The sequence below is a fragment of the Oncorhynchus clarkii genome, chromosome 16 (assembly GCF_045791955.1).
Source record: "Oncorhynchus clarkii lewisi isolate Uvic-CL-2024 chromosome 16, UVic_Ocla_1.0, whole genome shotgun sequence".
In the NCBI taxonomy this organism is placed as follows: domain Eukaryota; kingdom Metazoa; phylum Chordata; class Actinopteri; order Salmoniformes; family Salmonidae; genus Oncorhynchus; species Oncorhynchus clarkii.
This window is the reverse complement of record NC_092162.1, coordinates 38,254,956-38,268,857: the sequence shown is the minus strand read 5'-3', so window position 1 is coordinate 38,268,857 and position 13,902 is coordinate 38,254,956. Positions and strand designations below refer to the sequence as shown.

The 13,902-nt window shown below is 44.6% G+C and overlaps 1 protein-coding gene across 1 annotated transcript in view; it reads right to left on the bottom strand.

Moving 5' to 3' along the window:
- Positions 1-13,902, bottom strand: part of LOC139368397 (uncharacterized) — a 72,112-nt gene that overhangs the window by 27,474 nt on the left and 30,736 nt on the right. The window contains exons 3-6 of the mRNA XM_071107215.1: positions 1,811-1,983; positions 1,458-1,678; positions 700-857; positions 238-326 (exon numbers count right to left, since the gene is read on the bottom strand). Coding sequence (XP_070963316.1) covers positions 238-326; positions 700-857; positions 1,458-1,678; positions 1,811-1,983 — 641 coding nt within the window. The remainder of the gene's footprint in view (positions 1-237; positions 327-699; positions 858-1,457; positions 1,679-1,810; positions 1,984-13,902) is intronic.

The window sequence follows — 13,902 nt, the reverse complement described above, 5'->3', positions numbered from 1 at the left end:
AGTGGAAGAACAGATGACAGGAAAGGTAGGAGAATGGCGATTCAGAAGGGCAGCGGGCTGGAGTTGAACCCATGCCCACTCTGGTATATGTTCCCGGGGTCAGCGGCACTAACCACTAGACTTTTTCTTTACAAGCGCTGTGCTGTTTAGCAAGGTTTGCAAAAGGCATTGCAATTCCTCCCATTATTAGGAGAGAGAGAGCGGGAAGGGGGGGTCGAGTGAGGTCAAAACACTTGCCTCTGACTCTTGTCCTGGCGGATGCAGCACCCAATGATCTCTTTGATCTCTGGGTCGTTGACTTTATCGAAGCTGGCTGGTTTTATACCCTGTAGACAGAGCGGGAGAGAGGGGGCAGGTGAGGTGACCGAACGGACAATGATATAGATGATGTACTACTCCGTCCTACACAGACAGTAATATACTTTAGATGGGACTCCTGTAATACTTCAGAGAGTTAATCATGAGGCAGTAATGAAGAAACCCTGACTACAGCTAATGTACTGTCACATATACAGTATATTTAATAATTTACTGAATCTGAGGGAGGTTGGTGAGAAGATCAAGGGCAAGTCGGGAAACGACAGACTCGGCCAAAAGGCCAAAGGGGTTTTTGTGAAGAACGTTATCTTGTAGAAGTAGGGGAAAGGGAACCTATGCCACAAAGGGACAAGCCCAAAGGGACAGCAGTCCCAGACTTACGCTGGTGACTTTGCGGTAGATCTGCGCAGCGTTCTGGCACTCTGAGTAGGGGTATTCTGAGGTGGCCATCTCCAACATGCACATCCCAAAGGCATAGACGTCAACAGACTCATCATAATGTTCCTCGTACATCTCTGGAGCCATGAACTCAGGGGTACCTGGAAGACAGGGCACATTAGTAAATTGAAAAGGTAAAGTCGCACATCTTAAATACCCAGATGGATATTTTGAGACCAAAATTACCCGAAATTGGTGAAATAAGCATCATCATGCTTGGACAGTGATGCTCAAACGGTGCAACCTGTGTTTATTGAATATCATTTTGACCTCTAACCTCCTCTGTCAGTAAAGGACCATCATCAGACGCCCAGGAGTATAAATTATTTTATGAAGGTTACTCAGGAATCTATCGGGTCCACACTTACTGTAAACACAGACCACAGATCAGCTCTTAACATACACTTCCAGTGGCATTTAGTGCAATAGAGCTTGACCTTTGAGCAAGAATAAACACCGCAGAGACTGTACTCAGCTGATGATGCCTTCTTGGAGAGTTGAGTCAGCTCATAAGATATTCACATTGTAGCAGAGTGACCACAGATTGTAAAAGTCATTCCCACAACACAGATGTCCATTATCTCAAGTCTTACTCACAAGAAATCTGACATACCTATATGACCCATTCAAATACCATTCCCACAACATGACATAAGAAAAAAACTGATCGCTGGCTCCGGAAACTGACGGTCGCTAGTTACCTATGACACTTTTGGCGAAGGAGGTCCTCATGAGAGTGGCCAATCCCAGGTCTCCGATCTTGACGGAGCCGGTAGGGCCGGTGATGAAGATGTTGTCACACTTGAGGTCCCTGTGGATGATGGGAGGGGTCCGAGTGTGGAGGAACTGGAGGCCCTTCAGGATCTGACGACACCAGCTCCTCAGGACCTTGGGCTTCATCACCTTGAAGCGCTTCAGGTACCTGCAGACAGGACAGGGGAGCACGGTTATAACTATACAGCATTGTGGCATGGTTTCTATGGAACAACCTCTTTGGTGTAACGCTATTTGCGAGCTGAGCAGGGGTGTGTGTGTCTGAGTGTCTTCTACCCACGTTTTGAGGGTTCCCGAGGTCATGAGTTCGGTGACCAGGACGATGCACTTCTTCCCTCGCAGCACTGACTCCCAGGAGTCATAGAAACGGACAATGTTAGGGTGCTGGAGGCCCTTCAGCATCTCTGCCTCCTCCTTAAAACGCTGCTGCTCCGCCTTGGTCAGCTTACGGTCCTGTAGACACACAGAAGGCAGGTTAGACATCAGAGAGAACGTTCGGTTGTGAGAACAAGTTGCAAAGATCGAGCCAGAGCCAATACTGCACTGTTGAATCGTCAAGCAGTTAGTTTTATTGGGCAACCCAAAGGTCTTCATCAGTGAGAACATACCCACGGCCTAAACAGCATTCAGTGCTATTCTCCTACTGTTGTAGAACAACAACAAAAAACGAAGGATTTAGAGTGCTTAGGTCTGTATTCAAGAGGCATAGGTTCATACTTTCACCATATGCTAAACTGGAAACCTATGACAAAAAAACGTTCAGGAGACAATGCATATACTATACCTGAGACTTATTATGGGGAGCATGCTTTCAGGAAACAGCTCTTTGTCAAAAACAGAGCCAATACTGGAACACTATACCAATCAGGAAACAGTGCTGTCAACAACAGAGCCAATACTGGAACACTGTACCAATCAGGAAACAGTGCTGTCAACAACAGAGCCAATACTGGAGCCTCACAGCACAGTTGAAATATATAAATCAAAACTGGACGGTCTTTGGAGATAGATGGGAGGGATTAAAGGGAGCTGAAGGATGGGACTAAAATGTAAAATATACCGTGTCCGTAAAATGTATATAGTATGTATTATTTAAAATAATATATATTTATAAAATAAATATATATGGGGGATTGGAAATGATGCAGACAAGTACATTGATAGAAGCCACAATCTATTTGCAATATTAAAGCTGATCCACCACCTAAAAATAATAAACAATAGTGGAGCAATACAACCGATCAGTCAGCCCTCCTTACTACCAAGCAACCATATTTCATGTAATTAAACACCTACCACCACTAGATGGCGCAAGCAGGATATAGTTTCATCTGCATGAGTGGAGACAACACCCACCTCAGCCTATAAGACACTTCTGCGGCATCTGCCACGCTGCCATTGGGCCTAGTATGGCGGATGCTGCAGAAATCCCTGGCTCCGGCAGAGTATCCCACTGGGAATAACACTCACACATGCATGCACACGCACACACAGACGTATGCTGACGCACACACACACACACACACACACACACACACACATATATATATATGTGTGTATATACAGTGGGCAGAACAAGTATTTGATACACTCCCGATTTTGCAGGTTTTCCTACTTACAAAGCATGTAGAGGTCTGTAATTTTTTATCATAGGTACACTTCAACTGTGAGAGACGGAATCAAAAAAGAATAATCTTGGCCCATTCCTCCATGCAGATCTCCTCTAGAGCAGTGATGTTTTGGGGCTGTTGCTGGGCAACACGGACTTTCAACTCCCTCCAAAGATTTTCTATGGGGTTGAGATCTGGAGACTGACTAGGCCACTCCAGGACCTTGAAATGCTTCTTACGAAGCCACTCCTTCGTTGCCCGGGCGGTGTGTTTGGAATCATTGTCATGCTGACAGACCCAGCCACATTTCATCTTCAATGCCCTTGCTGATGGAAGGAGGTTTTCACTCAAAATCTCACAATACATGGCCCCATTCATTCTTTCCTTTACACAGATCAGTCGTCCTGGCCCCTTTGCAGAAAAACAGCCCCAAAGCATGATGTTTCCACCCCCATGCTTCACAGTAGGTATGGTGTTCTTTGGATGCAACTCAGCATCCTTTGTCCTTCAAACACGACGAGTTGAGTTTTTACCAAAAAGTTATATTTTGGTTTCATCTGACCATATGACATTGATGAAAATTACAGGCCTCTCATCTTTTTAAGTGGGAGAACTTGCACAATTGGTAGCTGACTAAATACTTTACGTACGTACAGTGGGGCAAAAAAGTATTACGTACGTACAAAGTAGTACATACATACATACATACATACATACAAGGCTACTGACTGGGCCCTCTGTTGGTTACTTACAGTAAGCAATAAAGGCCTGAGAGGGTGTGGTATATGGCCAATATACCACAGCTAAGGGCTGTTCTTATGCACAACACTTTTATTTATTTATTTTTATTTAACCAGGTAGGCAAATTGAGAACAAGTTCTCATTTACAATTGCGACCTGGAGAAGATAAAGCAAAGCAGTTTGACACATACATCAACACAGAGTTACACATGGAGTAAAACAAACATACAGTCAATAATACAGTAGCAACAAGTCTATATACGATGTGAGCAAATGAGGTGAGATAAGGGAGGTAAAGGCAAAAAAAGGGCTATGGTGGCAAACTAAATACAATATAGCAAGTAAAACACTAGAATGTTAGATTTGCAGTGGAAGAATGTGCAAAGTAGAAATAAAAATAACGGGGTGCAAAGGAGCTAAATAAATAAATAAAATAAATACAGTCGGGAAAGAGGTAGTTGTTTGGGCTAAATTATAGATAGGCTATGTACAGGTGCAGTAATCTGTGAGCTGCTCTGACAGCTGGTGCTTAAAGCTAGTGAGGGAGATAAGTGTTTCCAGTTTCAGAGATTTTTGTAGTTCGTTCCAGTCATTGGCAGCAGAGAACTGGAAGGAGAGGCGGCCAAAGAAAGAATTGGTTTTGGGGGTGACCAGAGAGATATACCTGCTGGAGCGCGTGCTACAGGTGGGTGATGCTATGGTGACCAGCGAGCTGAGGTAAGGGGCGACTTTACCTAGCAGGGTCTTGTAGATGACATGGAGCCAGTGGGTTTAGCGACGAGTATGAAGCGAGGGCCAGCCAACGAGAGTGTACAGGTCGCAATGGTGGGTAGTATATGGGGCTTTGGTGACAAAACGGATGGCACTGTGATAGACTGCATCCAATTTGTTGAGTAGGGTATTGGAGGCTATTTTGTAAAGTCGAAGTCGAGGATTGGTAGGATGGTGAGTTTTACAAGGGTATGTTTGGCAGCATGAGTGAAGGATGCTTTGTTGTGAAATAGGAAGCCAATTCTAGATTTAACTTTGGATTGGAGATGTTTGATGTGGGTCTGGAAGGAGAGTTTACCGTCTAACCAGACACCTAGGTATTTGTAGTTGTCCACGTATTCTAAGTCAAAGCCGAGTAGAGATGTTGGATAGGCGGGCAGGTGCCGGCAGCGATCGGTTGAAGAGCATGCATTTAGTTTTACTTGTATTTAAGAGAAATTGGAGGCCACGGAAGAAGAGTTGTATGGCATTGAAGCTTGCCTGGAGGGTTGTTAACACAGTGTCCAAAGAAAGGCCAGAAGTATACAGAATGGTGTCATCTGCGTAGAGGTGGATCAGACTCACCAGCAGCAAGAGCGACATCATTGATGTATACCGAGAAGAGAGTCGGTCCAAGAATTGACACAATGCAGAGTGTCTGGATACAGCCTTTATCCGTGTTATATTGGCCATATACCAAACCCCTGAGGTACCGTATTGCTATTATAAACTGGGGACCAGCGTAATTAGAAGAGTAAAACCTGTGGTATACTTTCAGCCAATCAGCATTCAGAGCTCAAACCACCATTATAAAAAGGCAAATATAAGCAAATAATATACCACTATGAATCGCTAAGTGACTATACATTTATAGCTTAGTCATTTTCTAAATGGCAGCTGTCCTAACAATTGTCATCGTTAAAAGAACAAAGCAAGCATTGTGTTTTTTTAGTGGTCGTTTTGACCTCTGTTGACCTTGCCACTTGTGGTCTCTTACGCGTCATTCAACATCACGCTATAGTCTGAACAGGACAACAACCAAAGGTCATGACCTGAGGCGGGAAACAACAGATGTGACAATTGCAACAAGTGGTGACAAGGCAAGGCCATATTGCAAAACAAACAAAGAAACTACAAAACAGAGATGTGCATGAAAACAACCATCTCCTCACTAGCACCTGTCAAGTACATGAAAACAACCATCTCCTCACTAGCACCTGTCAAGAACATGAAAACAACCATCATCTCCTCACCAGCACCTGTCAAGTACATGAAAACAACCATCTCCTCACTAGCACCTGTCAAGTACATGAAAACAACCATCTCCTCACTAGCACCTGTCAAGTACATGAAAACAACCATCATCTCCTCACTAGCACATGTCAAGTACTTAAAAACAACCATCATCTCCTCACTAGCACCTGTCAAGTACATGAAAACAACCATCATCTCCTCACTAGCACCTGTCAAGTACATGAAAACAGATTGAAATGGTTAAATGGTCAGTGGGATTCCTGCCATAGCAACAACAAACACAACACACATCCGTAAAATAGCATTCATAATATGTTGCTTTCCATTTACCTCTTCCATTTACTTATAGGCTCTGTGTTCATGAATTACTGTCTGAAGGGAGAGGGGCTACTACTGCAGACATTTCACTCTAAATCAGATTTACTTCTGATTTCCATGTAATGCAGTTTCCCACATTAAATCCCTCCCCTCGTCACTCCCTCTCGCTTGGTCTCTGCATCGTGTAGTCGAAGATCCATCTCTTCCAACTCAATGTCCTTTTCTGGAAGTGAAGGCCACCTCTCTCCTCTTCGCCCTCTCCGCCTCCTCCTCCCTCTTGGCACTGTCATCCCTCCCTCTCTCTCTCTCTCCTGTATTCGCTAGCTTGAACTGAGCGTCAACAGCAAGACTGCTGCTTTATTGTCAGAGCTAAAAATAATATCCTGGACTTGGGACTGCCCCTTTGCCTCGACTCCCTGCTGTTTCACTGTCTGAATGGCTTGATGTGTCTGTCTGGGTCTCAGTGGCTGTCTGTGCAGTAGGCCTATGCCTTTCGGTTAGTCTGTGTCCCTGCATTGAACTGTTTAACAACGGTGTCTCTACATCTGTGTAGCTAACTCCCTAACAGTGTCTGATTTTGTGTGTTGGTTTCTGTTGATCACAGACTAGTCTCACAGTCATCTGTCAGTGTGCATAATCAGAGCATCAGTCTGTGTCACCGCTTGTCGTCTGTGTGTCTCTTGTCTGGCCGTCTGTCTGGCTGTCTAACTCCATATTCTCTGCGCATCCGGCAGCTCTCCCCTGTGTATCTATTGTGTGGTTTCCAGTGTTCGGTCAGATGATCTGGGGTAAGAAAAGGTCACTGGGGTCAATTATCATCATAATCAGTTCAGTCATGTCACGGTGGCAAAAGACAAGCATACATGTACGCGTGCACAAAGAAGAAACACACACATCTGCTCTCTATAATATTGAAAGGCAGGGGAATAGATGAATAGGGGCTGCATAAATAAAACATTCATTATGAAGACTGCTTAACATACTAACATACAATACTATTAATGCTGACAATGGAAAGGAAATCTCATTGACATATACACCACCGTGCAAAAGTTTGGGTTCACTTAGAAATGTCCTTGTTTTTGAAAGAAAAGCATATTTTTGTCACCTTAAAATAACATGAAATTGATCAGAAATATAGTGTAGACATTGTTAATGTTGTAAATGACTATAGTAGCTGGAAAAAGCTGATTTTTAATGGAATATCTACATAGGCGCACAGAGGCCCATTATCACTAACCATCACTCCTGTGTTCCAATGGCACGTTGTGTTAGCTAATCCAAGTTGATCATTTTAAAAGGCTAATTGATCATTAGAAAACCCTTTTGCAATTAGGTTAACACAGCTGAAAACTGTTGTTCTAATTAAAGAAGCAATAAAACTGGCCTTCTTTATACTAGTTGAATATCTGGAGCATCAGCATTTGTGGGTTCGATTACAGGCTCAAAATGGCAAAAAACAAAGTACTTTCTTCTGAAACTAGTCAGTCTATTCTTGTTCTGAGAAAGGCTATTTCATGCGAGAAATTGCCAAGAAACTGAAGATCTCGTACAACACTGGGTACTACTCCCGTCACAGAACAGCACAAACGGGGTCTAACCAGAATAGAAAGAGTGGGAGGTCTCGGTGCAACTAAGCATGAGGACAAGTACATTAAAGTGTCTAGTTTGAGAAACAGAAGCCTAACAAGTCTTCAACTGGCAGCTTCATTAAATAAACTCAGCAAAAAATGAAACGTCCTCTCACTGTCAACTGCATTTATTTTGAGCAAACTTAACTTGTGTAAATATTTGTATGAACATAACAAAAACTGAACAAGTTCCACAGACATGTGACTAACAGAAATGGAATAATGTGTCCGTGAACAAAGGAGGGGTCAAAATCAAAAGTAACAGTCAATGCAGCTGGAGGCCACACCAGATACTAAGTACTGCAGTGCATCTCCTCCACACGGACTGCACCAGATTTGCCTGTTCTTGCTGTGAGATGTACCTTGGTGGAAGAGTGGGGTAACCTGCAAGTTTCCAGACATTTCTGGGGGGGAATGACCCTAGCCCTCACCCTTTGATCCAGAGGTCCCAGATGTGCTCAATGGGATTGAGATCTGGGCTCTTCGCTGGCCATGGCAGAACACTGACATTCCTGCCTTGCAGGAAATCACATACAGAACAATCAGTATGGCTGGTGGCACTGTCATACTGGAGGGTCATGTCAGGATGAGCCTGCAGGAAGGGTACCACATGAGGGAGGAGGATGTCTTCTCTGTAATGCACAGCGTTGAGATTGCCTGCAATGAGAACAAGCTTAGTCCGATGATGCTGTGACCCTCCACCTCCCAAATCGATCCCGCTCCAGAGTACAGGCCTCGTGTAACACTCATTCCTTCAACGATAAACGCAAATCCTACCATCACCCCTGGTGAGACAAAACCGCGACTCGTCAGTGAAGAGCCATTTTTGCCAGTCTTGTCTGGTCCAGCGACGGTGGGTTTGTACCCATGGGCGACGTTGTTGCCGGTGATGAGGACCTGCCTTACAACAGGCCTACAAGCCCTCAGTCCAGCCTCTCTCAGCCTTTTGCAGACAGTCTGAACACTGATGGAGGGATTGTGCATTCCTGGTGTAACTCGGGCAGTTGTTGTTGCCATCCTGTACCTGTCCCGCAGGTGTGATGTTCGGATGTACCCATCCTGTGCAGGTGTTGTTATACGTGGTCTGCCACTGCAAGGACGATCATCTGTCTGTCCTGTCTCCCTGGTGCGCGGTCTTAGGCATCTCACAGTATGGACATTGCAATATATTGCCCTGGCCACATCTGCAGTCCTCAAGCCTCCTTGCAGCATGCCTAAGTCATGTTCACGCAGATGAGCAGGGACCTTGGGCATCTTTCTTTTGGTCGTTTTCAGAGCCTCTTTAGTGTCATATGTTTTCATAACTGTTACCTACCGTCTGTAAGCTGTTAGTTTCTTAACATTTGTTCCACAGGTGCATGTTCATTAATTGGTTATGGTTCATTGAACAAGCATGGGAAACAGTGTTTAAACCCTTTACAATGAAGATCTGTGAATTCATTTGTATTTTTACGAATTATCTTTGAAAGACAGGGTCCTGAAAAAGGGAAGTTTCTTTTTTTTGCTGAGTTTAGTACCCGCAAAACACCAGTCTCAACGTCAACAGTGACGATGCGACTCTGGGATGCTAGACTTCTAGGCAGAGTGCCATCTTGATCTTTTCTTTTTATTGGCCAGTCTGAGATATGGCTTTTTCTTTGCAACTCTTCTGCCTAGAAGGCCAGCATCCCGGAGTCACCTCTTCACTGTTAACATTGAGACTGGTGTTTTCCGGATACTATTTAATGAATCTGCCAGTTGAGGACGTGTGAGGTGTCTGTTTCTCAAACTAGACACTAATGTACTTGGCCTCTTGCTCAGTTGTGCACCAGGACCTCCCACTCCTCTTTCTATTCTGGTTAGAGCCAGTTTGTGCTGTTCTGTGAGGGGAGTAGTACACAGAATTGTACGAGATCTGCAGTTTCTTGGCAATTTCTCGCATGAAATAGCCTTTCTCAGAACAAGAATAGACTGACGAGTTTCAGAAGTACTTTGTTTTTTGCCATTTTGAGTGTGTAATCGAACCCACAAATGCTGATGCTCCAGATACTCAACTAGTATAATAAGGCCAGTTTTATTGCTTCTTTAAATCAGTAAAAACGTTTTCAGCTGTGCTAACATAATTGCAAAGGGGTTTCTAATGATCAATTAGCCTTTTAAAATGAAAAAATCAACTTGGATTAGCTAACACAACGTGCCATTGGAACACAGGAGTGATGGTTGGTGATAATGAGTCTCTGTGCGCCTATGTAGATATTCCATAAATAAAATAAAAAATCAGCCGTTTCCAGCTTCAATAGTCATTTACAACATTAACAATGTCTACACTGTATTTCTGATCAATTTTATGTTATTTTAAAATAGACCAAAAAAAATGAGCTTTTCTTTCAAAAAACAAGGACATTTCCAAGTGACCCCAAACTTTTGAAAGGTAGTGTAGGCATTCTCAGAACCCAGAATCACATTCCACAGTACCCGGGCCAGCTACTAGATACACATTAGACAAATCGATACTATATGTGGTTTACAAAAACTAATAGGCTATGAAAATATTTACACACGTTCTTTCTCCAGCAAAGCAAACAAACTGGGAGTATACAATGTGATAACGTTGGTGAAGGACAAACACACGTTTGAGACATTGCTCAGTGTAGGGTTCCGTCTTTCGGATGGGACGTTAAAAGGGTGTCCTGACTCTCTGTGGTCACTAAGGATCCCATAGCACTTATCATAAGAGTAGGGGTGTTAACCCCGGTGTCCTGGCTAAATTTCCACTCTGGCCCTCATACCATCATTTTCTACCTCATAATTGTCTCCAGCGTCCAATTGGCTCGTTCATCCCCCCACCCCTCTTTATTAAAAAAGATATATATATATTTCACCTTTATTTAACCAGGTAGGCTAGTTGAGAACAAGTTCTCATTCACAACTGCGACCTGGCCAAGATAAAGCATAGCAGTGTGAACAAACAGCAACACAGAGTTACACATGGAGCAAACAATAAACAAGTCAATAACACAGTAGATTTATTTATGTTTTTTTTTTTTTTTTAAATAGTCTATATACATTGTGTGCAAAAGGCATGAGGAGGTAGGCGAATAATTACAATTTAGCAGATTAACACAGGAGTGATAAATGATCAGATGGTCATGTGCAGGTAGAGATACTGGTGTGCAAAAGAGCAGGAAAGTAAATAAATAAAAACATTATGGGGATGAGGTAGGTAAATTGGGTGGGCTATTTACCGATGGACTATGTACAGCTGCAGCGATCGGTTAGCTGCTCAGATAGTAAATGTTTAAAGTTGGTGAGGGAGATAAGTCTCCAACTTCAACGATTTTTGCAATTCGTTCCAGTCACAGGCAGCAGAGAACTGGAAGGAAGAGCGGCCAAATGAGGTGTTGGCTTTGTATCAGTGAGATACACCTGCTGGAGCGCGTGCTACGGGTGGGTGTTGCCATCGTGACCAGTGAACTGAGATAAGGCGGAGCTTTACCTACTATGGACTTGTAGATGACCTGGAGCCAGTGGGTCTGGCGACGAATATGTAGCGAGGGCCAGCCGACTAGAGCATACAGGTCGCAGTGGTGGGTGGTATAAGGTGCTTTAGTAACAAAGCGGATGGCACTGTGATAAACTGCATCCAGTTTGCTGAGTAGAGTATTGGAAGCCATTTTGTAGATGACATCGCCGAAGTCGAGGATCGGTAGGATAGTCAGTTTTACTAGGGTAAGTTTGGCGGCGTGAGTGAAGGAGGCTTTGTTGCAAAATAGAAAGCAGATTCTAGATTTGATTTTGGATTGGAGATGTTTGATATGAGTCTGGAAGGAGAGTTGCAGTCTAGCCAGACACCTAGGTACTTATAGATGTCCACATATTCTAGGTCGGAACCATCCAGGGTGGTGATGCTAGTCGGGCGTGCGGGTGCAGGCAGTGAACGGTTGAAAAGCATGCATTTGGTTTTACTAGCGTTTAAGAGCAGTTGGAGGCCACGGAAGGAGTGTTGTATGGCATTGAAGCTCGTTTGGAGGTTAGATAGCACAGTGTCCAAGGAAGGGCCAGAAGTATACAGAATGGTGTCGTCTGCGTAGAGGTGGATCAGGGAATCGCCCGCAGCAAGAGCAACATCATTGATATATACAGAGAAAAGAGTCAGCACGAGAATTTAACCCTGTGGCACTCCCATAGAGACTGCCAGAGGACCGGACAACATGCCCTCCGATTTGACACACTGAACTCTGTCTGCAAAGTAGTTGGAGAACCAGGCAAGGCAGTCATTAGAAAAACCGAGGCTACTGAGTCTGCCGATAAGAATATGGTGATTGACAGAGTCGAAAGCCTTGGTCAGGTCGATGAAGACGGCTGCACAGTACTGTCTTTTATCGATGACGGTTATGATATCGTTTAGTACCTTTAGCGTGGCTGAGGTGCACCCGTGTCCGGCTCGGAAACCAGATTGCACAGCGGAGAAGGTACGGTGGGATTCGAGATGGTCAATGATCTGTTTGTTGACTTGGCTTTCGAAGACCTTAGATAGGCAGGGCAGGATGGATATAGGTCTGTAACAGTTTGGGTCCAGGGTGTCTCCCCCTTTGAAGAGTGGGATGACCGCGGCAGCTTTCCAATTCTTGGGGATCTCAGACGATATGAAAGAGAGGTTGAACAGAATAGGGGTTGCGACAATGGCGGCGGATAGTTTCAGAAATAGAGGGTCCAGATGGTCAAGCCCAGCTGATTTGTACGGGTCCAGGTTTTGCAGCTCTTTCAGAACATCTGCTATCTGGATTTGGGTAAAGGAGAACCTGGAGAGGCTTGGGCGAGTAGCTGCGGGGGGGGGGGGGGGGGGGGGGGGGGGGCTATTGGCCGAGGTTGGAGTAGCCAGGAGGAAGGCATGGCCAGCCGTTGAGAATTGCTTGTTGAAGTTTTCGATTATCGTGGATTTGTCAGTGGTGACCGTGTTACCTAGCCTCAGTGCAGTGGGCAGCTGGGAGGAGGTGCTCTTGTTCTCCATGTACTTTACAGTGTCCCAGAACTTTTTGGAGTTGGAGCTACAGGATGCAAATTTCTGCTTGAAAAAGCTGGCCTTTGCTTTCCTGACTGACTGCGTGTATTGGTTCCTGACTTCCCTGAACAGTTGCATATCGCGGGGACTATTCGATGCTATTGCAGTCCGCCTCTACCCTGTAACTATTCCCCAGGTCGTGGCTGTAAATGAGAATGTGTTCTCAGTCAACGTACCTGGTAAAATAAGAGTAAAAACAAAAACAGGACATAATTAAAAAAGGGGGAGGAAAATAGACAAGACTCCAACTTGTAAGATCAAGTTGACCACGAGACAAATGAAGGAGGGAGCAACAGAGTAACAAAGAGAGAGAAACAGAGGAAGAAAATGGAGAGAAAGAGCGAGGGAACTGAGAAGCTATAAAAGAGGCCTATTGTGTACAGCAGGCTGTGGGTGTCTCTCTGCAGTCCCTCTGAGTGAATATCCGTGTTACTAAGTGGAGTGATACATATGGTGTGAGTCTCAAATGGCACCCTATTCCCTATATAGTGCTCATTAGGGTGCTCACAGTGCCCATAGGGTCCTCTACTCCGCCAATTAATCCACACATAAAACGGTCAACCGAATCGTTTCTAGTCATCTCTCTTCCTTCCAGGCTTTTTCTTCTCTTGACTTTATATTGCGATTGGCAACTTTCATAAATTAGGTGAATTACCGCCACTGACCTCGTTCGTCTTTCAGTCACCCACATGGGTATAACCAATGAGGAGATGGCACGTGGGTACCTGCTTCTATAAACCAATGAGGAGATGGGAGAGGCAGGACTTGCAGCGCAATCTGCATCAGAAATAGAACTGATTTCTATTTTAGCCCGTGGCAACGCAGACGCTCGTTGGCAACGCGCAAGCAGTGTGGGAGTAATAATTGAATAACATAGTTTTCTCAATTTATTTTGCAATGCTCACGCACGTGACGCGAGCAGTGTAGTCAGCCTGTAAGGCACTGGATCGCAATGCTAGCTGTGCCACTAGAAATTCTGGGTTCGAGCCCAGCCGGCTGAGACAGGGAGACCCATGAGGCGGCGGAT